The sequence below is a fragment of the Amphiura filiformis genome, chromosome 11 (genome assembly GCF_039555335.1).
Source record: "Amphiura filiformis chromosome 11, Afil_fr2py, whole genome shotgun sequence".
Classification (NCBI taxonomy): domain Eukaryota; kingdom Metazoa; phylum Echinodermata; class Ophiuroidea; order Amphilepidida; family Amphiuridae; genus Amphiura; species Amphiura filiformis.
This window is the reverse complement of record NC_092638.1, coordinates 43,957,045-43,984,531: the sequence shown is the minus strand read 5'-3', so window position 1 is coordinate 43,984,531 and position 27,487 is coordinate 43,957,045. Positions and strand designations below refer to the sequence as shown.

The 27,487-nt window shown below is 39.5% G+C and overlaps 2 protein-coding genes across 4 annotated transcripts in view; one reads left to right on the top strand and one right to left on the bottom strand.

The window, feature by feature from the left end:
- LOC140164881 (uncharacterized) overlaps window positions 1-522 on the bottom strand; it is a 43,439-nt gene extending 42,917 nt beyond the window's left edge. The window contains 1 exon segment of the mRNA XM_072188260.1: window positions 418-522. Coding sequence (XP_072044361.1) covers window positions 418-517 — 100 coding nt within the window. The 5' untranslated portion in view covers window positions 518-522.
- A 391-nt stretch (window positions 523-913) lies between these two features.
- The window catches only part of LOC140164880 (serine racemase-like), a 58,311-nt gene continuing 31,737 nt past the window's right edge, over window positions 914-27,487 (top strand). The window contains exons 1-2 of one of the 3 annotated variants that reach the window (XM_072188258.1): window positions 914-948; window positions 10,927-11,101. In XM_072188258.1, coding sequence (XP_072044359.1) covers window positions 11,014-11,101 — 88 coding nt within the window. In that variant the 5' untranslated portion in view covers window positions 914-948; window positions 10,927-11,013. Of the gene's footprint in view, window positions 1,008-10,926; window positions 11,102-24,387; window positions 24,556-27,487 lie in introns of those variants that run through there. The other 2 variants (XM_072188259.1, XM_072188257.1) reach the window with 2 other exon arrangements.

Below are 27,487 nucleotides of genomic sequence, written 5' to 3'. Positions count from 1 at the left end.
CGTGGGGCGAGTTGTCCGTTGGGGCGAGTTGTCCGTTGGGGCGAGTTGTATTTGGGGCGAGTCGTCTGGCATTCATAGTTAACATACCAATCACCTCAACATTCATTCAAGACCGAAGTTACAGATCACCTAAGAAGAAAGCAACTACAACAAGCATAAGCAACCTACGCGCCCTCACATCCCTTCGCGCTTGACTTCATGTATGGAAGCGTTGCGGAGTATTCTTCAAAGTCAAATTCAAAAATAAGCCACACATCATAGCATGACACTTGACAGGGTTGCAAAATTCGGAAGCATGCCATGGAAGACCTAAAAAGTCAAGAGTAAGCATTTTCGCCACAAAAATGAAAATATGCCGACAACCATCCTCGCCATACAGCTGTATTTATCAGAAAATTAAGTTTATAATTACATTACCTCTAAGACGTGATCGTCCTGTATTTTTTGACATGTTTCCACTTATATTTTCAAGTTCCTTTTGAGTTATTCGAACAATGTCAACAGTTCTAGACGCCATTTTCTCGTAACCGCTCGCAAAAATTCCCACGAGAGGTTCCATTTTTTCTATAGGTTTACTAGAAGTGGTTTAAACCAATAACGTACAGTGTATCATGTGTATGTCACCAAATTTCTTTTGCAATGTATATCCGGGAGTATAAAGTATTCATTTACTTCAATAAAAACAAAATAGGACGTGTTTTATTATATCTGTCCTATTATTACTGCTTCTGGTACAGAAATTATTACAAATACACCCCTCTTATTGGGCGATACCACTTTTCTCATAACAGGCTTTTCGTAAAATACGTAACGCCAAAATCGCAGGATATTGGCTAATCAGGCCTACAAATGCTACATATTTTGTGGATACATGGAACCAGCTGAAAGTGGCAATGCCCGTATACAATAACATTGTGAAATTTACATGTTCAATAGCTTTGAATCAAGGTAGGCTCAATCCAGAATCTCAATCTCTGGGCTCAATCAAAGGAATTGGGAACAAGAAGGTAGCATTGGTTTGTCTGTTTGTTTGTTTTTTACAGTCACTCCGTGCGGAGATACGCGTGTGATGGGACGCGTGTGATGGGACTCACTGTAAAGTGCTCGGAATGGGTTGATGTAGAATCTAGTGTGCCGCAAGGCACGGTCACTGGACCTCTAGATTTCCTACTTTTTATAAACGACCTTCCGGAGGGCATTGAAAGCCATGTTCGCCTTTTCGCGGATGATTGCATATTGTATACCAAAATTGCTGGGCCAGAGGACGCTAGCAGACTACAAAGGGACTTGGATACATTGACAAACTGGCAGAATACATGGCAAATGGATTTTAACGCTCAAAAATGTTTTGTTATGCGTTTCACACACGCCAGATCACCTCATATATTCTCTTACACACTAAACAATACAATACTTCATGAAACATCATCACATACGTACTTAGGGGTAGACATCAGCAACAATTTAACTTGAAACTCACACGTAGATAGAATTTCAGCAAAAGCAAACAGATCTCTCGGGTTTTTAAGAAGGAACCTTTACTCGTGCCCAAAGCACATCAAGGACATGAGTTATAAAGTGCTTGTGCGCCCGATGGTAGAATACTGTTCGCCAGTATGGGATCCCCATACCCAAACCCAAATAAAACAAGTCGAAGCAATCCAAAATCGTGCTGCACGATTTGTAACAGGTAATTACAAAAGGAGGTCAAGCGTAACAGCGATGAAAACAGAACTCGAATGGGAGAATCTCAGCGACAGGAAGAAAACAACAAGATTAACCATTTTTCATCAGGCAATCGCGGGTCACCTCGCAATCCCAGTGCAAAAGGCCCTGCGTCCGGTCAAACGGAGTCTACCCATATCAAAAAAATAAGGTAGCGGGTGCCTACCCGGTGCTGATCCGCAAGGTATCCGATACCTTGTGGATGTCATTTTTAAAGACATCCAATGGCACCCGCTAGCGGATTAGTTTTCGGATGCCTCAAAGTCAGAGTTGGGAGCTACCGGGTAGGTATCCGGTGCCTTAACAAGTTATCCAAAAAGGCACCCGCTAACTTAGTCAATAAAAAGGGAGGCATCCGAAAGGGCACCCGCTAACTTAGTCAAGAAAAAGGAGGCATCCGAAAGGTATCCACTAACTTAGTCAATAAAAGGAGGCATCCAAAAGGTATCCACTAACTTAGTCAATAAAAGGAGGCATCCAAAAGGTATCCACTAAGGTCACATGATCACCAACTGCCATTTCAAATTTGCTGTTGGATTCATGCAACAAGCTGTTCTCTTGATGGTGGTGTTTTGGTCTCTTCACACAAATCATTCATTCTTTATGGAGAATTTTATACTACAGATGACTACAATGACTATATATATGCACATGTAGATGCACAGGTAAATTAAAGATTTGCAGAGTTGCATTTCAAGCAGTAAATGTTATAAGCTTATCAACTGCTTGTACATAATGTGTGCAAAGGCTGCTGAATTTTGCAGTATGCACTTGCAAGTATCCAAAATTAGTTTTCTGATAACCTTGCTTCAGTAGCCACTGCAAATTGGATTCATATCATTGGCAATTACTGATACATGTCTAAAAGGTTGGAGATCGGAGGTATAATTGTACAATGCATAAAGTATAGCATGTGGTGTACCGGGGGCACATCAAAAATTTTGGTGGGTATGCTCCCCGAATTTTGAGGTGGTGGGTCTTTGGGAGCTGACGACGTACTGGTAAAAGGGGTCTTTCGGAGCTGCGAACCGGGCTGTGAACAAGTAAAATGGGGTCTTTTGGAGCTGCGAAAAGTCAAAATCAAGGGTATTTCTTGGCTTTTTGGTTGAAAATCGCTTGAAAAAACAAGAAATATGAGGAATAAGCAATTTTTGGGTCTTTTAGAGCTGAAATTATCAAAATCAAGGGTCTTTCAGAGCTTTATTTTGGTCAAATAATAGGGGGTCTTTCGGCGCTGCGAAACCCAAAAAGGGGGGTCTTTCCGGGGGAGCATACCCATATGGTCATTTGTGTTGAGTGCCCCCCCCCCCCGGGTGGTGTACCTCTGGGCCCGGGTTGGCACTTATAGGAGTCTGAAACCTGTCAAACAAAATTGTCCAGGCCTAATTGGATTTTAGTTTTGCATTTTACTTTGTGTTATCATGTCATTATGTAGGCCTACAATTTATGCTTGGGACTCAAAATCATTTAGTGTTCAGGAATTCATTGTGTTTTACAGATTTTGTGTTAAAGTAAATTCCAATGTACCGTCGTATTACAGTAAAAACTGCACCCATGATAATAAAGCTCACATGTTCGCCGGTTTGTTGTATCCATGTTATACTCAATCAATGTATTGCCTCATTTACATGAACTTCCACAAGAATGTTGCCTAAGGGGCTGTGCAATAATTATGAGCCCTCAGCCCTGGGGAGGGTAAAATTGTGGGGGCCAAGAAATTTTTAGGCGAGCCGAAAGGGGGGACAAGCAATTTTTGCCATCCGGAGGGGGGGGAAAAGGCACCTTTTAAAGAAAACGCTCTAAAAAGGCTTAGGAAAACAGTACAGAAACGCTTAAATATGCAAATTTTCCTGCTCGCAGTGCTCGCAACATGTATCTAGACCATTTAAGGTTTGTAAATTGGGATCACAAAAATTTGGCATGCACGGGGGCAACTGAATTTTAGTGGACCGAGAGGGGGGGCGATTTTTTGGCGAGCCGTTCGGGGCTCATAATTATTGCACAGCCCCTAAATATATGCCGACCAAGTGCGGTTTGTTGAAAACCATTGATGCCAATTGAAATGTGCCAAATGACATCGGGTACTTATCCGGTGGTCTCCAAAAAGCCATCGGATAGTTATCCGGTAAGCGTACCTAACGGTTCTCAAAAGTTTTCCACAAAAGGCACCCGAAAGGCACCGGTACTTATCCCATTGCTATTCACAATACCGTGGAGGCACCCGATAGGCACCGGTACTTATCCGGTACTTACCAGATGGCTATTCACAATACCATGTAGGCACCCGATAGGCACCGATACTTATCTGGTACTTACCCGATGGCTATTCACAAGTGACCAGATACCATGGAGGCATCCACTAAAAGGTATCGGTGCTTACCCGGTATCTACCTAATTTGCATGTCATTTCAGCCGGTGCTTACCCGGTGAGTAGCGGATAGGTATCCGCAAAGTTGTGTTTTTTCGATATGGGTAAGGCACACATCACCTTCAGCAAACAACTTTATTCCAATAACCACAAACAAAGACTGTTTCAAATTCAGCTTCATACCAAGAACTTTAGTTGATTGGAACAATTTACCAAGTAACCTAACCATAATCCCGGACAAAGAAAACTTCAAAGTGGCAGTTAAAGATTATCTCAAGACACCAGCAGCAAGAAAGTAACAGCAAAGCAGAAAGCGCACCACCACATCCTGTCCGGTTGACTCCTTTGAAATAAAAGGGGTGTTGGACAGTATACCTAAAAAAGAAGAAGAAGAAGTATGCAGAGATTGACTCATTAACATTATTATCCATTATATCAATGGTCATTTATGTATGTTGTAAAATCTAATGTATCATACTTATGATTCTTATCATGCATTTAATGCATTATATTATGCATCCATTGTATCAACAAACATTTAAAATGTGCTCTGCCATCACTATAAGAGAATTAGAAATATTATTATTATACTATTTTATCATTATGTTATTATATTATTATATTATAATATTATTATATTATCATTACATTATTATATTCTTATAATATTAAAAACATTGAAAATTTTATATTTATTATCATGTATTACTATGTTATATTTTGATAGTATGTATTATTCACTGAGCGTGTTTGTAGAGAGCCAGCTTATCTGTTGTTAGGTGCTTATCATCGTAGAAGTACTTCAAAATCAATTGCCATTGCAGTGTGGTATTTCCGTGATAAACTACTACATGCACGCTCGTAATATCATTATGCATTTTAAAGTGTATTTTGGTCAATCATACATAGTAATGCTATTCTAATTTATTTATATTGATTTAATTGTTACTGCCTAAATGTATTGATATTTATTTATGCCAATGACTCTTGTTTACATTTAATTTTATTAGTTTGTTGAGCTATTAGTATCACTTGATTGATGTTGATGATTGATGAAAATAAAATATGAATGAATGAATGAATAGCTTGCTCGAGAAGTCTAGCCAAGAATTTGCTCACCGATAGCTTCACATTCTAGGCTAGAGACCACAGCAGCTGAAGGGAGTATCCCATTATGCTTTGCAGTACCATTATAGAACAGATTGTGCCATAGAAAATGTACACAAAATACCACACTTCAACTTTCAATTACTCTCTTAAATCAGGGAAGCTTAGACTTTTGTTTGAAAAAATCTCAGCCATAGAGTATTGTGAATCTATCAATAGCTCTCAATATCTAAGCGGCTCTTGTTTATATTTCGTATATATTTGCTATGGAGCAAGCAGATATACTGCAATGCATGGTGGGATACTCCTTTCAGCTGCTGTGGCTAGAGACCATTGCATTCAAAATCTAGTCGGATTCGCTGATGAAGCATGACACATGTGTAAAGCAATGGAAGTTCAGAAGTAAACATAGCCGATCAGTGCTATCACAACAGGCGATCGCATTAAAAATGTTGCTAAAATTACACTTCAGCAAAATTTTAGACTGTCCAAAATACCCCCGGGCCAAAATATAGGCAAATCTTGCTCAAAAGATCCAGTTGACTCATCGAAATAATATTCATCCAAATTTCAACATTTACTGAATAAATAACCTCCGGTGCAAAAAATTGCACCTCTGTCCGACCGAAAAACGATAGCAACACACTCCAGCATCGAATGCATAACTAAAATCGTGTGCAAATTCGAAGCTAGAGTTCTCGAGTAATAAAAAGCATGATTAGTACTAATTACTATAGCTGGCCTAGTCATTATTAGCCATAGAACTCTGAGTCTGACTATAGTAACCGTGTTTACTTTTTTCTAAAGCCAGAGAACTTTACATTGAAAAACTGGGAGTGCATGCAGGAATGATCCAGTACAAAAGTTGAAAGCACTTTAATGCTTGATTGAACATATACAAAATGTATGTCAGGATGCTAATAAAACCCTACACAATTTGTTGGTCATTTGTAAAGATGCATTAAATTTGTCGCTTTTACAGAAAACAAATTGCATGCACGATCAGCTGGATCAGTGTGCAAAATCACTGTCGTATTTGCATGCTGAGCATGAGAGTGATTCGCTGTTTTGCAAAAGTGACAGGTGTAGACCTCGGTTAACATCCACTAACAAGAATTTGTCTTTAAAAAGACAAAGTTCACGGATCAGGTGTATAGTACTCTACTTTGGTCTAACTTTCAATATTATTATACTAACCCACAGATACTAACCTACTCTGCACTGATTTAACAATAAATAAGTGATTTGAGGCATAAATGATACTTGCATCTTGACTCTGGAAAATAATTTTCAAAAAACCTCATTTTGCATAAATTAGATTTTTAAGCCACCTACAGGAAACAAACTTACATCAAAATGTCCACTGTATCAGCCCATCAGATGCTATTTCCCCGGGCTATTTCCCATTCGACATCCCATTCCTTTTTAAAGGAAATTTTATTTGGAAGCAAATCGCCTAATGTGTTTCAGGAACACTGCATGTTTAATTGGTATACATCTCAAATTATTTTGTTGACATTTCATGTACATATCCTTAAAACTTTTGAATCCATGCTTTCTTCAAATGTTTTCAGCTTTGACAGCCAGTTGCCATGGCAATTGCCATGAGCATGAAAGTTAGTCTTAAAAACACAGTGGTCAATCTGTCATCCTAACCAGCTGGACTTCACTTGGTTCACCATACTATATGCCCTCTGGCAATTCCAGCCCTGAAACTCACTCCCCTGCCCAGCTGACCTCCAGAGCACCAGGAATGTGTTGACATGCAAAAGGTCAAACATCAGCAGGTGTCGAGGTATATAAGATCAAATTATGAAATCCAATATCAGAAAATGAAACCAGTGAAACAAAATTAATTACCCTCGCTTTTCTCTAATCGAGGGTAATTTTGCTAAAGTTCTTTAAGGACCCGTCGACGAAATGAATAGTTTTCTATTATCACTAAAGTAAACACATTACACTACATGGTCTTGCTAGTTTTTGTCAGCATATGAGCTTTTATGAACACCAATTATTATTTTGTAACAGAAAATATAACATTGGATATGTTTATACACACATTGCTTCAACGGTTATTACAAGAGTCAATAAACAATCGATTAACTAACAGTGTTCAACTAACTATAGAGAATGGACTTAATTTTGTGCGCTGTAGTTATATTCTGAATTCTATTACCCCCACGACCCATTATTCAAAATCGCGCACTGTGATTTGTTGAAACGCGTCACGTGACAGACCATTAATTAGCGATAAAGTGTCAAGGGCAACGAACTTTATGTTCTTCTATCATCACAGCGCTTTGCAGAGCGCACATCACACCTGCTTATGTAGGGGAGAATGGAATGTCAGGGGTGTGTTATTGTATGTGCATACCTGCTTATAGGGAGAATGGAATGTTAGGTTGTGTTATTGGAATGTGCATACGTGCATGCGCTCCACCTTGAGGTAAACAACTTGAAATATTTGGGCAAAAAATTTGATATTTTCTCTTTAAATCACACTATTTTGTGGTAATAGAATAGAAATAAAGGGTGCAGCATTATCCTTTACACGCAAATAATGTGTCCTCGGCAGTAAAAATGTTTAAATAATGGGTTCGGCTGCGCCTCACCCATTATTTACGTTTTTACTGCCTCGGACACATTATTTTCGTGTAAAGGATCATGCATTACCCTTTATTTCTTAAGTAAATCGCCTATTGTAGGTTTCTATGCCTTATCACTAAATAAATAAAATTATAGCTAATTATACTGACCATGGTGACCTGCTTAACCAATCAGTTATGTGTATTGTCAGCATGTGATTGCTATAAACCAATTGTAAACATGTTTAATAAAAAGGCTAAAAATTCCCTACTCTGAGCAGTCTCTCTGAAGATTAAATGTGCTAAATTGTCCTTGTCATGGGGAGCAGGATTAGATAAAGGCATACCAACGAGCGAGGGTATGAGATATTAGGAATTATTTCCTAGCCTCTTTACCATAGATTTGGTATGTTACCATGTGTCTTGAATAGCTATTCAGTATCGAGGTTACGTAATGTTACTATGTCAACGGGATCACGCTACAGAGTAATGAACCACGATCGAAATGATCACCACATAAAGTATATGGCACTCGAAGGCATACCAAAGTAGCGTGATCCGGTAACCAAGAGAATTACGTAACCACTTGATGCTGAATTGTAAGGGATAAACTGTGCATATGAGATGTGGGTTCAAATGGTTTTAATGTTCACTAAACTTGCACAGTTGGTAATGACAAGGATTCAGTCTAGCATGAGTACCCCGCCATGAGTATACATAAACTCAGCTTTACACAATGAATAATTTTATAGGCACAAAATAACATGTTCATGTACCTTTACTCAGCCAAACATGGCAGAGCAGGGCCCAGATGTCCTATCCCATGGGTCCTATCTTGACAATGTTAATTTTCCCTCCGTCGAGAGAAATGAACATCAGTATTAAGCGCATGAAGCATCTAGTCATCATGGTAATACATTTGTACATGATAGGGTATGACAGTAATGACGCATGTCTATAACTGCTGGTTTATTTAATACATGATAATGATATTAATTATTATGGGAAAAAACAGATATGATTCTTGCAGGGAATGTTGTCCAGTATCTCATAATTCATACTGCCAACAACCCAACAAATGAAGTGAACAATATAAATGCAATTTTCAGCCTTTTGATAGATAGAAAATTCTTAACCCTAACACTCCCATCAGGTACTGCAAAGGCTATACATAATATATATGCACTGCATGTGCATGCATCCCATGTGATGTGATGATGCAATCACTCAAAGTGATATATAGCCACGCTTTCGTTGGCCAGGCCAGCGAAAGACCCGTTGATACCAGTCACCGGCCTAGTGCTTGGCATGTCACAAGAGGTAGCGGATTTGAATCCCGGCCAGAGCAAACAACTTCTTTGTTTGTTTTCTCTCTTTATTTCTTCCATCTATGATCTATCCTGTGCAGTCGCCAAAAAGCCTTAGGATTCATCCAACCTCAACCACCACTATAATAGTATATGCATATTCATGACATTTCTTGTGTTTCTTGAATGCTAATATAGACTCCACGAATATAAATAAAAAGATAAAACAATTTCATATAACAAAACCAAATTTTACTCACTAGTTTTACTCACAAATTTGATTTTGTTATATGAAATTGTTTATCTATTTATCTACAAACCTGATGAATAATCTGTTCAGTGGTCCATGAATATAATGTAAGGCATGTGCATATATAATACATGTATTCATGAATGCAAGTTTACCTTTTAGTCCTAAATGCTTTTAGTCATTGAGGAATTTTTGCTTGAGCTACTTTGCCAACATCAATCAGTGGCGTAGATTTCTTTTTTGACATTGGGGGGGATGAAGTTGGAAAAAAATCTTGAAGTATAGTCAATCCAGCACCCTTTGGTGACAATTAGTTTATGATATAAATGCGTGCAAAGCCCGCGAAAATTGTTGCTATTTTGAAGCTAAACTGATGAAATATGGTGTAAAAGTAGATTAAATGCGCGCAAAAATTTGCACTTTTGGGGCTAAAATGGGCAAATATGAGGTTAATTTGGTCAGAAACCCATTATCAGGCGTCAACATTGGGGGGGATAATTGTATGGACCATCCCCCTGGCAAAATATTGGGGGATAAATCCCCCATCCCCCCGGATCTATGCCTATGACATCAATACATTCTCACTCCAGATCCAAGGCTATGAAGATCTATTAGATGATCACATGAGGTGTTTCTTGCCATCTATAGACGAATCCGACGAGCCAAGTGATGGTCAGGATTAAGTCGGCCATAGCTGCAGGGGGCCATCCGCGTAAAATGGATGGATGTCCCCCAGCTATGGCTGCCAATGCGGTGTATAGGAATATGGCTCATTGTATTCATCTATAGCCCGCATATGGATGGAATGCTCTTCCTGTTCACATCCATCAGATCATGGGCTTGCTGTACGGAGATTATCACTCTCTAGGTGATTGCTAGCAGCTTCTACAAAATAATGATACCGGTTTCTTAATTGCTAAAAAATATCTAGATATGCCTTGACATGCATAAAAACAATATGAGTACATATACAGTGCACTAAATGGTAGTGGTATATTAGGTACGGTAGATGAGTCAGAACAGCTGTTTTGTTTTATGGTCTCATCACCATTATGCTTTAAACATAAAAGTTCGATCTGTACTTAATTAATCTACATAAACTCTGTTTCAATTTTGTTCACAATTTTGTAATTTGGAGCATATATATTTCTAAACATGATACCAGTACCGAAAGCCTAATGAGTATATATTTCAATAATTTCATAGGCAATACTCGGACACATGATTTGTGTTCAGTTACTACTCTGAAGTGACTGAAGATGACTTGTTCGAGTCAACTGCTGACTCAAGTTGACTCTTGAAAGCTAAATTTTTTATTTGACTTGACCAGTGTGTTGACTTGACTTGATCATTTTAATTAATAATCTTGCTTTATAATGTACCAGATCTAATGTAAAGTTAAACTCTTGGTACTCACTTTTAACACCACTAGTCAATGCTCTAGTTAATTATTATGTTTGAGACAATTTATTAAATCAACAGGGTATATGATGGAAAGAGTCATCATAGGACTAAATTCAATGTGGTCCCTAAATGATCATATATCAGTATAATAGTAGATTTCATTTGCTTTTTCAATTACAGATCAATTTTACAGAAATACAGCATTTATAGTTGTGTGGACTGTTATCTCCATTCTTTACATATTTGAAGGAACCTTGTAGCACCATCATGTTCAGAGGGGTTGCCAGACAACAAGCCATACATATTTGTACCTTTTGTCATTTGCAGAATGTTAGAGCAACTATTTTAAAACAAGGTAAGATGCCATTAATTTATTAATATAAAGTAAAAGTTCTCCCAAAACATCAAAAGGGATGCAGATATCGCACAGTACAGACTCACAAGTTGATTTATCAACACTTTCAAACTTGCTGTTGGACTGGCTGCAGGACTACCTTAGACCATGAAGGCATAGCACATCCAGCAAATATTAATACATGCAGGTGTTCCACAGGGATCAATCCTTGGCCCTCTTCTGTTCATCATATTTCAGAGGGATTGACAGACAGCAAGCCATACATATTGTACCATTTGTCATTTGCAGAATGTTAGAGCAGTTATTTAAAAAAGGTAAGATGCCATTAATGAACCAAGCAAAAGTTCTCCAAAATATCAAAGGTTTACAATTTAGCTTATAATGGTTGAAAGCTGTCGGACTGTCTGTAGGACATCCAGCAAGAAACAGATACATGTAGGTGTTCCACAGGGATCAATCATCATATTTATAGATAAAATCACACATAGACTATTGAATCCATCCATCCTTTATGCTGATGATGTTACACTTATGACTACCATAAAGGAGAATAAGAAGCTGCTGCTGCTTTTCTCACTCCATGAAATGAACTATTTGGTGCATGATAGACTACTGGGCCACTCCATGGATGTACCATTTGGTGCATGATAGACAACTGGGTCACCCCATGAAATGAACTATTTGGTGCATGATAGACTACTGGGCCACTCCATGGATGTACCATTTGGTGCATGATAGACTACTGGGCCACTCCATGGATGATCTATTTGGTGCATGATAGACTACTGGGCCACTCCATGGATGTACCATTTGGTGCATGATAGACAACTGGGTCACCCCATGGATGATCTATTTGGTGCATGATAGACTACTGGGCCACTCCATGGATGTACCATTTGGTGCATGATAGACTACTGGGCCACTCCATGGATGATCTATTTGGTGCATGATAGACTACTGGGCCACTCCATGGATGTACCATTTGGTGCATGATAGACTACTGGGCCACTCCATGGATGATCTATTTGGTGCATGATAGACTACTGGGCCACTCCATGGATGTACCATTTGGTGCATGATAGACTACTGGGCCACTCCATGGATGATCTATATGGTGCATGATAGACTACTGGGCCACTCCATGGAATGTACCATTTGGTGCATGATAGACAACTGGGTCACTCCATGGATGATCTATTTGGTGCATGATAGACTACTGGGCCACTCCATGGATGTACCATTTGGTGCATGATAGACTACTGGGCCACTCCATGGATGATCTATTTGGTGCATGATAGACTACTGGGCCACTCCATGGAATGTACTATTTGGTGCTGAAAAGAGTTAGACTGCTATCATCTCAAACAAGTAAGATGTTTGTTTGTTTTAATCTCAATATATGCGTCCACATTTTCAACCTGATATCAATGACCCAATATCAATGTGGTTGAAAAAGGATTGACAATGACATGATTGACAAGGTTGACAATGACATGATTTCAACTACATTTCAACAAAGGTTGAAATCAGGTTGAAATCTTGTTAATAATTGACATCAAATCAACATTGATCATCAACCTGAATAAGTTGATATCAGGCCTAGACGGGACTAGAAGAGGATACAGTGAATTTGATACCCCTTGTGAGTCCCGAGGGGTCCCGAGTGCTAGTCTGACTTTTTTCGGATCGAGCATGGGTACCCGACCAGAATTCGAGTACCCCCCTTCACCCAGGATATCAGGTTGATGATCAACGAGTTGATACATCAACATTAATTTGACACCGATTCAACATTGATTTGTCAACTTGTACCACTGGAGAGGTGACTTGTTGCCAATCCATAACTGCTCACACTTTCTACTTCAAAACCAGATTCAAGCATCATTAACACCATCTATGATATGATGCTAACATACATTTCCCAAAAGAGGCAGTTAACCGTCCTGACAGCGTTCGAAATAGGGCCGGTCAGCCGGCCATTGGCCTGTAACTTTTTGGCCTGGCCGGTAACTTTTCTGACTAGCATCAAGTTGACGGCCCGGCTGGCCGGTAACTTTTTAAGGTCAAACCCTTCGAACACTGCGTCCTGAGTTGTGGAATGATCTGGATAAGGAATGTGATAAGGCCCTGAAAGAAAAAGATCGTCGGTGGAGGAGGTGTAAGGCTCTTCAAACTCCTGAGTCACATCTTGAGTACATCAATACATATTTATTATACACTGTGTGCCAGAAATTTGTGTCATTTTTTGACACAGAAAACAGCTAACTTCTCTTTTTATGTTCAATGATGTATGTAAAGTGTGATCTTTAACATTAAAAATTGGGAAGGCTGTTAGCATAACAAAAGGTTAATTCCTGATGCACACCAGTTCTGTGGGGCATGGAAATTGGGTATACTAAATACAATATTAAATCCTTTTCTTGTGCGTTTGTGTATAAAATTTAATGATATGTTATGATGGATAACAAAGCTAGAAGTGCATTTTATGATACACATTAATCTCAAGAAACACAAATTTCAACCAACGAAACGAGTCAAGGTAAAGATGACAACAGAACAGACTAGCTCCAACAGCTTGTGGTTGGTGGCTTGCATACTTTAATAGGGTATGATTGAGACATAGGCTACAACATCAAAGTCCATCTTCAAGCATATGGAAATGGAGGGTAACATCCTGAGGCTTATTTCTTTAGTATAAGGCTGCAGGAAGTAGATCGTGTAAATCTTCATGGCCTTACCCTGAGTAGAGATCTATCATGGAATCCAGTTGTCACTAAAATGGCCAACATAGCAGACCAGTGGCTGAGAGCCATCATCTACAAGACTACCTCAGCTTTATTCTATCCAAAACAGAGCTGTTAAAGCACACCATCGGACTATCAGAAGATGAATACCTTGACCACCATATTCACCCACTAAACCACCATGCAAAGGTTGGGGCAGCAACACTCTTTCACTGTATGACTACTGCACCAGCTAATGCTAAGCACACAAACCACAGATGCTTTGACATAAGCTCCAACAATCTTGCCGTGGATTACCATGATCAGACATTGTCAGCCATCAAAGATCTTTTGTACCATCTACAAATAGCCCACATTTGGAATGCTCTCCGTGTGCATCCCTGCTATTAAACATTGGGCCAGCTTTAACGAGGTCGTTGATAGCTATCTGGTTGCAAACCTGCCAGCAGTCTCTACAAGACAATTCCTTCATGCTATGAATGCCTAGATATGCCTTTGCCTAGATTAGTCTTGACATAAGAAATAAATTGATGGTTATCCCAAATATTAAAACAGTATGAACAGTACTATTATGATCAGCTTGACCACTTTGCCATTGATCAATTCTTGCAGTTGTCAGACAAACAAGTTATAGATAATATGTTTCCAGCATGATTCATATGCCCCCCCCCCCTTTATCTGTCCCTCCTTTATAACTCTTATTATAATAAATAATAATTTACGGTCTTGCTGGATTTGATCAGGTTGTCACACACAGGATCCAGTCTCGGTGCAATGAACATAAGCAAGTAAGAATGTGACCCAAATAGAATTGAGATAACATAAAAGTACTGGAGAAGGAAACAAAAGACTTCACCAGGAGAGTCCTGGAAGCCATCTAGATCAAGAAACAAGAAGACACAGGATTGGAACTAGATCCTGCAAACCTGATCAAACCCAGCCAGACCAGGGGCAGAAGAAATTTTCCATATTCGATGACGTCACCTACTGATCAGGTTGGTCTCCAGAGCCGTTTCCAAGAAAACACCAGAGCTAACACCTCAATCCGCCTATAGTTTGTTGACCGTCTATGCAGAGAGCGGTGGGAGAAAGGTTAAATTACGGTGTTTAAAAAGATGTTAAAAAATTCATCTTATGTCGGAGACATTCTGTAATTCTTATTTGTAAGTTATTTTCATATTTGTATGTTATTTGTAAGTTATTTTCAAGAGGAGCAGACCCCAAATGAATTGTGGGAAGACATGAAAGAAGCAGTCCAGAGCACAGCAAAGAAGTAGATCCCCAGAAAGAAGAAACAGAAACAGCCGTGAATCTCTCAGCAGACCTTAAACCTTGCTGATGACAGGAAGAGAGCAAATGCAGCTGGAGGAAAGGAAGAATGGACACACTTAAACAAAGAGGTCTCCAAAAGTGTTAAGGAGGACAAAAGAAACTCCATCGAAATTTGTGTGGAAATGGAAAGATGTAAGGGTGACTCAAAAATAGCTTTTGGTATTGCCAAAGAACTTACTAAGAAGTGGAACCCCAGGATGGATGTTATAAATGATGAGAAAGGTAACACTCTTACCGAAAGTGAAGACATCAAAAGGCGATGGGTCATAGTTCCCAGCTGTTTGAGGCACAAGATGACAAGGTGTATGTACAGTGTGAAACGAGTGAAGAAGAACTTCCACCTCCACCCAGCTGTTTGAGGCACAAGATGACAAGGTGTATGTACAGTGTGAAACGAGTGAGGAAGAACCTCCACCTCCACCCAGCTGTTTGAGGCACAAGATGACAAGGTGTATGTACAGTGTGAAACGAATGAGGAAGAACCTCCACCATTGAGATCCGAAGTTGAGCTTGCCATGGAACAAATGAAAAATGCTAAGTCACCTGGCATTGATAATGTAGCTTCTGAGTTGTAGAAGGCAACTGGGAAAGAAGGGATAGACCTAATGTGGCGTCTATGTTGTATCATCTGGAAAAAGAAGAAATGGCCGAGAGACTGGTGCAGGGCAGTATTTATTCCACTGCCAAAGAAGGGAAATTTGAAAAAGTGTGCCAATCACCGGACCATCAGCCTGTTTTGTCATGCAAGTAAAGTGCTTCTGAAGATCATCATCAAGAGAATGAAGAACAAAATGGAGCAAGAATATCTGATGAGCAGGCAGGATTTCATGAAGGAAGGGGGACAGGGACCAAATTGTCAATATCAGGAATGTGATTGAGAAATGCAGAGAGCATAGACTTCCTCTTTACACTGTGTTAGCCACCCTCAGATGTGGGAAACTATGAAAAAGATGGGTTTCCCAAGTCATCTTGTGGATCTGATCACCTGCTTATATGAAGACCAAGAATCGGCAGTCAGAACAAGTAGTGGGGACACAGATTGGTTCAAGATTGGAAGAGGCTTACGACAGGGCTGTGTGCTATCACCAAACCTATTTAACATCTACTCTGAAGACATATTAATGAGAACAGCTTTGGAGGGGTTTGAAGGTGGAGTGAAGTTTGGCGGTACAAGAATTACTAACCTGAGGTAAGCCGATGATACCACTCTTATTTGTAGCAGCAGAGTAGAGCTGATTGATCTTTTGAAGTGCATCAAAGAGGCCAGCGAAGAAAAACACCTTCTCCTGAACACAAAGAACACAAAAATAATGGTTGTAGACAGAGAGCGGAAAAGTGATGAGTTTGTGATAGATGGACAGCAGATTGAGGAGGTGAAGCAATTTGAATATCTGGGTTCAATGATTAACAACAGTGGTGACAGCACAACTGAAATTAAGAGAAGACTGGCTATTGCAAGGACAACTGTGCAGGGCATGTCAAGCATATGGAGAAGCAGAAGCCTATCCATTGACCTCAAGGTACGCCTACTTCGTGCAACTGTGTTTTCCATTGCCACTTATGGATGCGAGTCTTGGGCTATGACCAAGAATGATAGGAAAATAGTAGATGCTTTTGAGATGTAGTGTTACAGGAGGCTTCTACAAGTGACATGGAAAGACAGGAGAACAAATTCCTGGATCCTCGACAAGATTGGTACAAGTCTAACCATCAGAAGCGGCATAATGGAGAGAAAGCTGAAGTACTTTGGCCATATTGTCAGGAAATATGGAGGTGTAGAAAAACAGATTTTGCAAGGGGTTATGGAAGGCAGACGAGGAAGAGGACGTCCGCCAACATCTTGGACTAATGATGTGAAGCTGGTTTCTAACCAAGGAATGCAAGGTGCAACGCACTTCGCATCAGATCGAGTGAGATGGCGTACTCTTGTGAAGACCATAGCAGCGCTACACAGCGCCACCTGACACAGAGAGAGGAGTTATTTTCCTTGATTTTGCATCTTGTTTCATTGTCTTTTGTTCAGTTTTTTGTTTTAGGGCCTTGAGCGCTCTTAATTAAGTGGATATGTGGCTTTTCGCTATTATTATTATCACTTCATTAAATGATACAGTATCTGTACTTTAATTGGCATTGGTTTAGATCTTATACTTCTCTTATTCAGAGCAGACCTATTATGATCCTTTTCGTGATAAATTTGAGTCAGTAGCAGGGCTCATAACACAAAATCAAGTTCCTTTTCTTTTAAGGTAAAGAAGAATTCGTCATTTGCATATGGTTAAAACTGGTGCACTCAAAAGACCATTTTGCCTAAAGTTCATGATATATTCTACCCTGTAACCAGCAATATTTTAGTAGTTGAGCAGCTCGGTAGTTGATCATCGATGCACCTGGGGAGCGATGTTCCTTCTGTGGAGGAAGGTGTAAAGAAACGAACCAGGTTTGCTGTGTGGGCCTTTGTTCTGCCCAAAAAAACCGCAATCTAGCAAAAGCTTTAAAGACCAGGATCTACAATGGTGTTTAGAAAAGAAATATTTCAAAAATTTTGGCAAAATAAATAAGGTCTAGTTACGACATTGGTTTTGGTATGGCGCTAGGTTTCCCATGGGTGTTTCTTTTCCCAATGGGTCTCTGATTAGGGTTTGTACGGGACCCATTTTAAAGCAGCCTGTGGAGGGACAGTGAGTCACCCCTCCCCTTTCCGTAGACTTGGTAGGGGCAGTGCCTTGGGCAAGCACTGAGTACCCCTTAGCCTCCCTGGGCAGGGTTACGGCGAAGACCAACGGCGAATCTAGCGAGCCAGCATCAGTAATGAGCATATCGGTAGTGAAGGCGGAGAGGTATTACAAAGTCAACGGCAGTCCACTGGCGGATGAACAGAGGAGAAGGGAAATGGTGGTCATATTTAGTCCATTAAATCCATATTAAATCCATTTGGAGGTGTTAAAGTAGATGGTTCCGTGGACATTGCGGCCAGACGAAACTTCTGAAAAACAACTTTAAAGATCGGAACTTGGAACTTGGAACGTGAGAACAATGAACCAAGGAAAATTGGTCATTCTGACCAGAGAATTTGATAGAAACGATCTTAATCTTGCAGGAATCTCCGAAATGAGATGGACAGGAAAGGGCCAAGACGAGAATATGGAGTTGCTTTCATAACGAATTCAGATGTTGCCAAATGTGTCCTTGGATACAATCCGGTTAATGAGAGAATTATCATCATTTGACCTACAAGGAACACCAATTTTCTGTGGTTCAAGCATATGCACCTACCTCAACATCAACAGAAGAAGAAATCAAGACCTTCTATGATGATCTCCAGAAGGCGATAGATGACATCAATAAGAGAGACATAACCATCGTCACAGAAGATTTTAATGCGAAAACTGGAGAGAAAAGTATACCAACAGTAATATGATGGGAAACTTTGGTTTAGGAGAGCGGAACGAAAGAGGAGAAATGCTGGTTGATTTATGCCAGGAAAATTATCTAATCATCCTAAATAACCTCTATAAAGCAACATCCAAGGAGGCTCTACACATGGTCATCACCAGATCATACCATAAGGAACCAAATAGATTACATCCTGGTCCAGAAGAGATGGCGATCTATCTTCATGGCTGCAAAGACCCACCCAGGGGCAGATTGTGGATCAGACAACCAACTGCTTGTATCAACCATGAAGTTGAATCAAGCGTCAAAAAAAACCCAATAAGATCTGATGATGTTAGCAAGATCAGTGATAGCTATAGAGTAGAAGTGAGAAACCAATTCCAAAAGTTATTAGAAGATGATCCTGAAGAGTCTACACCAGAGAAACTGTGTGAAGAAATCAAGCATGCGTCAACAGATTCAGCACATAAGACACTGCCAAACGTAAGAGTGAGAAAAAGCCATGGCTGACAGAAGACGTTTTCAACCTAGCTGACCAACGAAGGAAGGTCAAGGAAAAGGGACTTGATAAGGATGACCATCGCCAAGAATACTGTGATCTGAGTGGGAAAATCCAGAAGCTGATCAGGAAAGAAAAGACTGATTTCATCAAGCAGAAGTTTGCCGAGGTAGTAAAAAACAGTGTAATTAATTACACCAGGGACATGTACAGAAACAGCAGGCTACTGACCAGCAAACCAACGCCCGGCTCAATGTTGTGAAGAGCTGTGAAGGACGAACATTGCAACATCCATAGAGGATGAGGTTCAAACAAGAGGGAAACAATATTCTGAGAAGCCATATGCTTCACAGGAAGAAAGTATTCCACCTAAAGAAAAAGACCAGGAGAACTATTATAACGATCCAGATATCTTGATGAGTGAGGTTGAAGAAGCCACAAAAAACCTCAGGAATGACAAATCACCTGGGACTGATAATATACAGGCATAATTGCTCAAGGAGACTGATTAATTGATTCCATTCATTCGAAACAATAGCAATTGCTAATCCCAAAACACTTATTTGATCGCTACAAAGCGTGCTAAAGTGTGACAACGGGTGCAGTGAGCATGGTATACGTCATGACGACATCTGCTTTTAGACTGCCTCCACCAGTGGCCTACGCTGCGCTTCCGTGACCCTAGTGTTTACGAATGAGGACAGCTGTCTTTTTTTTTCATCAGTGGCCTACGCTGCGCTTCCGTGACCCGTGTGTTTACGAATGAGGACAGCTGTCTTTTTTTTGTTCGGCACATATAATCAGAATTTTGTCAGTTTTTTAGTTCAAAATACACGGTTCTTTCTCAATACACAAGCTAAAGACTATCATATTCTTTCAATACATATATTCAAGTGCAAACCTTAAAATTGGCTTCTTTAGAATCACAAAATTACGGGAGATATTCATCATTTTCTACCCCGGTATCCAAAGATTTATCGTCTGAATATTAAATCGTGCATAGCACATATACACGTGTATCGATCCCGGGTATTGATTTTATTTTCTTTGCTGTACAATGTATTAGGCGATGTCAGTGTGCGTAATAGTTCTCCAAACTGCTCTATTAAGTTGATTTTTTTTAAATGTTTATTGCCGAGGAAGGTAAACTACCACAAACAATAAACAAATAAATTAAAGCCCCAAAATTAAAAAGATGGTAAAAGACGTGATTTATTGACAGAGTAAATGAGATGGGAAGCAGAGGGATGGTGAACTTTAGAGGAGGGGAGAGGGTGAAAATAATGTCCATGAGCTCCAAGGGGCACACCAGCAACATCATCCATTGCAAGTCTGAAGTCTTTCGCATTAATATGGACCTGTGTAACCATGGAGTAACATCAAAGTTTTAAATTTGAGTTCGGACCTGCTGTAGGCCTTCCCAACTTCCCTGGTCTAATTTAACCTCATCTATATTATCTTCGAAAATAAAAATAAAATAAAAACAGAAAATTGCAGCCGCGAACCACCGGCGTATGTGTTATGCCTTACATCCCATACCACTGCAACACGCCGTCCTATTAAAGTCGTCAGAAGATACAGAATCGAAAAGCCCGGTGTTAATTAATGAATAGCGCCGCTATATGCGATTTCTTATGGTCCCGGAGCAGGTTAAGGTCTGATTCCAGATGTTGGATTCCAGAGGGCGTTGTTTATAGCATTTCAGCAGATCGCTGCGTTTTAGCAGATCGCGCGCCAAATAAAGCACCAGGAAAATTTGTCAAATCAATGTCGAAAAAGATATGAATATAAACATAAATATTAAAGACAATTAGTAATATGCCTAAAATAATCACAATTAAGATATCGAAGCATTTCGACAATAACAGAACATCTTTTTCCATATCATGTGTCGCTCAAATGTCCCCTAAAAATGGACTTCTAACATTTACTTGGTACTGTACGACATTATTATTTTCTTTGACCGATTTCTTTGACCCCTCCCCTCCCCTCGATAGCCCATCCGCTTCTCCTCTTTTCACCCCTCGACCTCTCCTTCACTCCCTTACTTACCCCTGGCTTTTGAAATGGATATTCGTGATATTAAGAAACCCATTTGACTTAAAGGGCAGATCTATTATCTCCATTCGAAGAGAATAATTATTACATTACAAGTTGACACTCGTTGCAATTTTTTTATGCATATTTCTCCTGAAAAAAATGAGAAATTGTGTGGGTAAAGTTCGTGTTCTTCCCCCGTTTGAAGCGAAATTATTTTTCAATGCAGCGGGCTGATGACGTAAGTAAATGAAGCGGACACTATATCATCAGTGATCATGCTCTCATTTACTTGTGTGATACAATCACAATCACTTTAACAAGTTTGACAATAGCAACCATGAGTTGTACTATTATTTACCATAACAATGCTGCATAACAATATGCAGACTATTGTTCTCATTTGGGAAACAAAGCCTCACCCAGTATTGTTACTATTCGTTTGCTTTGTAATATTTCATCCAACTGAAACTATAATACCTACAGCATTGCAATATGGCACAGGGAAATCAGATACATGAGTTTGTGGACTTAACACGGTTTATATGCTTGTCTCAGATTGATGAACCAACGCTCTACAGGGTCTATTGTTCTATTGTTTCCGATTAGAGCGCTGACATATTGGAAAATGTTGCCAATCAATATTCATGAGAGTGTACATTCAACGTCCAGTTTTCGAAATTGGGTGACTTGTGTTTGGCAGGTGTGAAATACATCTGGGCGTTTTAATTACGTAACGAATAAAGGCATTGACATCATCGAATGGCTGCCCAGTGTTGTTATGTGTTTAGTTATTATATAGGCCTAATAATTATTATTAAATGCATTCATCGTTCCTTTCTTTTCTCTTCTCTGTACTTATTCTTTCCTAGGCCTACACTTTATCACTCCCTCGCTCTCCTTGTCCCCTCTCACCCTCCCTCTCTCATTCCTATCATTTTCCTTATATTTCTATTGATCTACTTTATTATATTTCATCATTTCTTCCTCTTTCTCCCTTCCTCCAGCCCTCTCTCATTCTCCATATCCCCTCTTCCTCCCTCCTCCCCCCGCAAGACTTCTCACAGGGGGTGAATCTGCCCCTCCCCAACCCCCTCCCCTCTTTGAGTACGCCACTATTTCTATACCAATCTCCTTCTTAAAATAAAATTAAATGGACATTTGTTACAAACAACCTTTATAGGCCTATACTTATACTTACATGTATACGTATAGCGATTAACATTATAGAGTAATATAGATATGTGGACATGGCGCCCTTAATACATTGTGATGTGTAATCGATCAGCAAGAGCATTCAATTTATTTAAATGAAGCGCCTAAAGTCAGGTGGGTGGTAAAGATGATTGCATCGACAGCTAAAGCCTCATTTGTAGACTTCAGACCCACACAAGCAGACATTTGGGATACGTGAGAACAATGGTACCACTTTACACATGACTGCCCTTACACATGACTGTATTGTGGTCACTTATTGATGCTCGCCTGTTGTGTAGAGCGTTAATATGATGCCGGATCAGTGACCAATTTAATTTGTTCGAAACAATGGTACCACTTTTATGAATAGCCTGTCGCAAACTCTAATCGGCATCAAACGAACAAAGCATTACATAATCTATTGTCACTCTATTTATATTAAAAGCTCTTTGGGCGGACCCCTTTTGTCCTGAACAAAAGGTAGGCCTACCTCTCGATGAATAGCTTGTCGGCAAATCAAATCGGCACAAAGGAACAATGCGTTACGTAATCTATTGTGTCTCCATCGATAATAGCTCCATGTACACAACCATGACACAACCATATTCATATGGCCAGTAATTGCGTGGCCCACAGTTGAGTTATTGCAGGGCTACTCCAGCTGGAGCAGTCCTGTAGTAACTCTGCTATGGGCTTACCGAATATCTGGCCATAACAATATGGTTTTGATACACATGTACACGCAATTGGCCTGGGCCACAAATTTAGAACTCTTATATTCTACGCCATGAACGAGTTTTCTGATGTGACGTGTAAATCGTGCAGAAAAGCAGAAGCCCGAGATAAACATTTCAGTGTACTATGACCCTCGACTGGACTTTGTGATAACATATTCCATATTTTCTATATGTTTAACTTTCTATATGTTTACTTATCTGTCAATTGTAATTTGTAAGGCCAAAGAAAAAAGAAGGCTTGTCTCTGGTTAACCGCGCGCGTTCATAAAATCGTACAGGCAGCCATTGGTTTTTTTGGGGAGTGTCCCTTTTTCTGCTCATTTTGGACCCCTACATTTATTAGCTTACATTATTTTTGTCAAGTAAGTCCATTAAGACAAATGCACACAAATTTTGTATAAATACAATTTTGGCCCATCTTCGGGTGAAAAGGCTTCATTGGAAGAATGTGCGCTGAATGTACACAAATTTTGTTACCAAAATGTTGTATTTACCACATTGTGGCCCATGATCGGTGTGAATTTTGGTGGAAATCGGGCTTCTTGCCCTTTTTCTTTTTTCTATCCCCCCCCCCCCTGGCTACGCTACTGGTTAAAAAGTAGAAAAGAATTCGTCATTTTTTCATGGTTACCGATACCGTCATCGTGCATTATCATCCATGATTCAAAACACCATTATGCCAGAAGTTTATGTTATACTTCTACCCAAGAACTAGGCAACCAGCTTAAAAACCTTCTAAAATTTCGTAATTGTAATATGTTTAATTAGTCTTTTTGTGCGTAGATAGTGAGAAAACATACACAGAACTTTTTTCCTTAAAAATCAATCAGCGAATGGAAGCACTAGTTGTTATTTGTTCAGTCAGATAGGGTTGGACCTGATTTAGTAGTGGGATCTCATACAGACCTCTCGGCAATGGACTTTTCACTTATATATCGGAAATTGGGACATATTTGTTTTGATATGATTTGTTTGAAGTAAAAATTGTTGTTTCGCAAAGAGATTCGCATCAATTGCATGTCGTGTATGAAGGAAACACCACTTTGATGCAGGCTGTACTGATTCCCAGTTATGCGTGGCACGGAGTGATAAATAATTACCAACATTCAGACAATACTTTTGTTATTTTTAAATCGGTGATTTCCAGAGAAACTTATCTTCATTGCTATTTAGGACAAATGTCGAAGTCCAATAACAATTTCCCAACGCAACGCTCCAATGTATAAATCGACGTACTGGTTCATGGTATTGGCGCCCGGTATTGACGCTTTTTAATTGATAGACAAATTTACTGTGTTTATTGCCAAAGCTGATCTTTATTGTCTAATGTATACATAACATACATTTCAGTATAGTTTGATACACCAGTGGCAGTGCAGTCGCTTTCTCAATTGGATTTTTATAATTATCTCATCATGCCTGATTATGATTTTGTTGTGGGTACAGTAACTGGTTTTGTTACTGGAATTATCTTTTTGTATCTGACAACAAAAATGTCGAAAAGTAAGGAGAACGGTGAGTTTGAATTTGATTCTATTGGTATTTTGTTAGCGTATCTAGTTTAACAGCGCAAGCGATTTTGTCGAGCATTGTTCAATATGTGCAATTGCATGTATACATTATAGGCCTATATTTACCACAAAACGGCATCGCGGCTTCAGTCAGTCAGGGAACTAAATTTACTGGCTGGTTAAATTTATTTTTGCCCTCAAAACGGATAATAATTTACTGGCTGGGCATTTTTTTGGCAATTTACCGGGTGGGGAAATATTTTACTGGGTGGGTAAATGTTCACGTAGTTTCCTGTTATTTACTTCCCTGACTCCAGTTAGAAATTGTGTAAAATATAAGCTACCGTACTGTCGATGTCATTGTCAAGATATTTTGGTTTTGTGCCTTTCATATTTTTATGCCTCCACAGCAAAGCATTACTATTTTTGCATTCCGTCCGGATGCTGTAGACATATCTCGGGCATGGATGAGTTGGATGGGCGGATTGACTTCAGATTTTCAGGATAGGTGGGCCATGGTCTCTGGCTCTTGGGTGGGGTTCAAGGTCATATACTGAGGTCAAAGGCCATTTGAGGTCAAGTTGTAAATTTGGTCTCACATGAATAGTTCAAATCAAATTGCAACCAAACTTGGGTCATAGCTGCACTATGGGAACCCTCAACTATATATTTCTAAAATTGAATCGTCCCATTATAATCCATGGGGGAGGCATCCCAATCGACGCTGCGCCTTGCGTCAAAAACCACGACGTTTCTAGTTTTGACCTGCAAAACAATGGGACCGGGATGTGCGCAGTCAGCGTATCGTAAATAATTTATATTGACATATTGTTGTCCGATCGCAATTTTTTTTTTTTTAAAGGTCAGGTTCACCAACTTTTGAAGTGGCGGATATCATGGATAGGCCTATGTTCCTGTCAATAGACCCCACTTCTGAAGCCGAATATACACGATGACCACCCTTTTTTTAAGGACGACCTGACGACGCACAGTGCACTGCACAACGTCATTATCCCTATATCTTCGTGTCCGCAAAAATTGCCGTGATAGTACGGCGAATCCTCTCGTTTTTCAATAGCTACGCATGGCGATTTTGTTCGAGATAGGCCGAGCGACTCAGGTTAAGCATAGTACGACTATCATATGAGATACCACCAAGTTCTATTCTACAAATTATTACGATTTGCGCATGCTCTAGTATCCCATATGGTGTTGCTATTACAAGGAAATTCGATTTGTTTTGAGGTAAACCCCAGGTTTTGTTTTTAATACACTAACTTGAAATTAAATACACTAATTAGCGGCCATTGCTGTTGGCTCTGGATACATTTTACTGCATTTTTGGCGTAAGTTAAAATTGTGATATATTTAATTTTGAGAATTACAATTATATAAAGGAACACAAATAGCCTATTCGCCTAAAATCCAGGTGCTTGTATTGAATATTCGATCACACGTGTATATCACAATGCATATGTAAACTTTCTTTATCTATGTCAACAATAGAATATTGATTTCACCAACGGAGTATGGAGCTGTATGAAAAAAATATTTATAATATAGGGTGTTGACACTGTGCAGTTCCTCTAAGAACTGTTCCTCTAAAGGTGGGCATACACGAGGAAATTGCAAGGCCCATTACTTAGTGGGTGAGATTATGTGCTCACTGACCATGAAGCTAAGCAATTGATCAAAATACACGAAGCAATGGGTGGCCTTGCAATTCCTTGAGCGTGCTCATAGGTTTGGGGATATACTCAAAACATAAGTAGTGGCTAATGATTTTCGTAATCATATTCAAATGGCGCATGTCTTGTCCTGAAAGCAAAAGATTGCCATCCTCTCCTGTATATCTAGACAATTTTCCATAAAGAAACGGCTAATGAAAACTAAGATCAAAAGGGCTAAACACCACCACCGCCAACAACATAGGCCTAGTGTATTATAATGTAGCATGTGCACACATTTATCATGTTGTGGATGGTGAATCAAGTTGGTCCCTACATTTCCCAAATGAATGCAGCGACCAGCTCGTTTTCACTCAGCTGATTGGCTGAAGGAGGTTAGATTGCATGCAACAACCTTGAAAGTAGAGCATGTCTCTACCTTTTTGCCTGTTGCTCCGGGGATTAATTTGCCTGATGCTTGGGGGATTAATTCCTTGCAAATCCAAAATACACGGAGCAATCTTTTTCCAAGGTCTGTGCAACAGGCAATTGCTTGGAAAATTGCCTCGTGTATGTCGGCCTTAAAGGAAGTGTCCGGCAATCACAACATTAGGTCTTATATGTTAGAAAAATAATTATCAAGCACGAATCACATGGTTTTATTTTAATCAAACTCATATTAACCATAAAACGAATAAAACAGCCGTCTCTCAACACGCGATATTCAAAATTCCCGCGCCGAAATGTTCTAGAGCAGTGACGTCATGGTTATTTGTGCTCATTTGTCGACAGGCTTCATTGAACTTTTGGGACGTCACTGCTCTAGACAATTTTGGCGCGGGAATTTTGAATATCGCGTGTTGAGAGATGGCTGTTTTTATTCGCTTTTATGGTTAATATGAGTTTGTTTGAAATAAAACCATATGACTCGTGCTTGATAATTATTTTTCTAACATATAAAACCTAATGTTGTGATTACCGGACACTTCCTTTAAGAACGATGCAGGCTATTTGATGTGAAGAATTATAATAGAAGAGCTAAAATGACATCAAGCCTTGTGTATTAACAAGCCATATAGGCCTACATAATATAAAAACGAAGTTTTACAAAGGTGCCAAAAAATTACTGTGGAACCAGGCCCGTACGCAGGATTTCATTTGGGCTGATTTTGAAAAAGTGGACCTTTTTCCAAGGGGGGGGGGGCGATTTTGTGAAAATTGGACAAAATTGGGACCTTTTTTGTCCAAAAAAGCGTTAAAAAAATGATT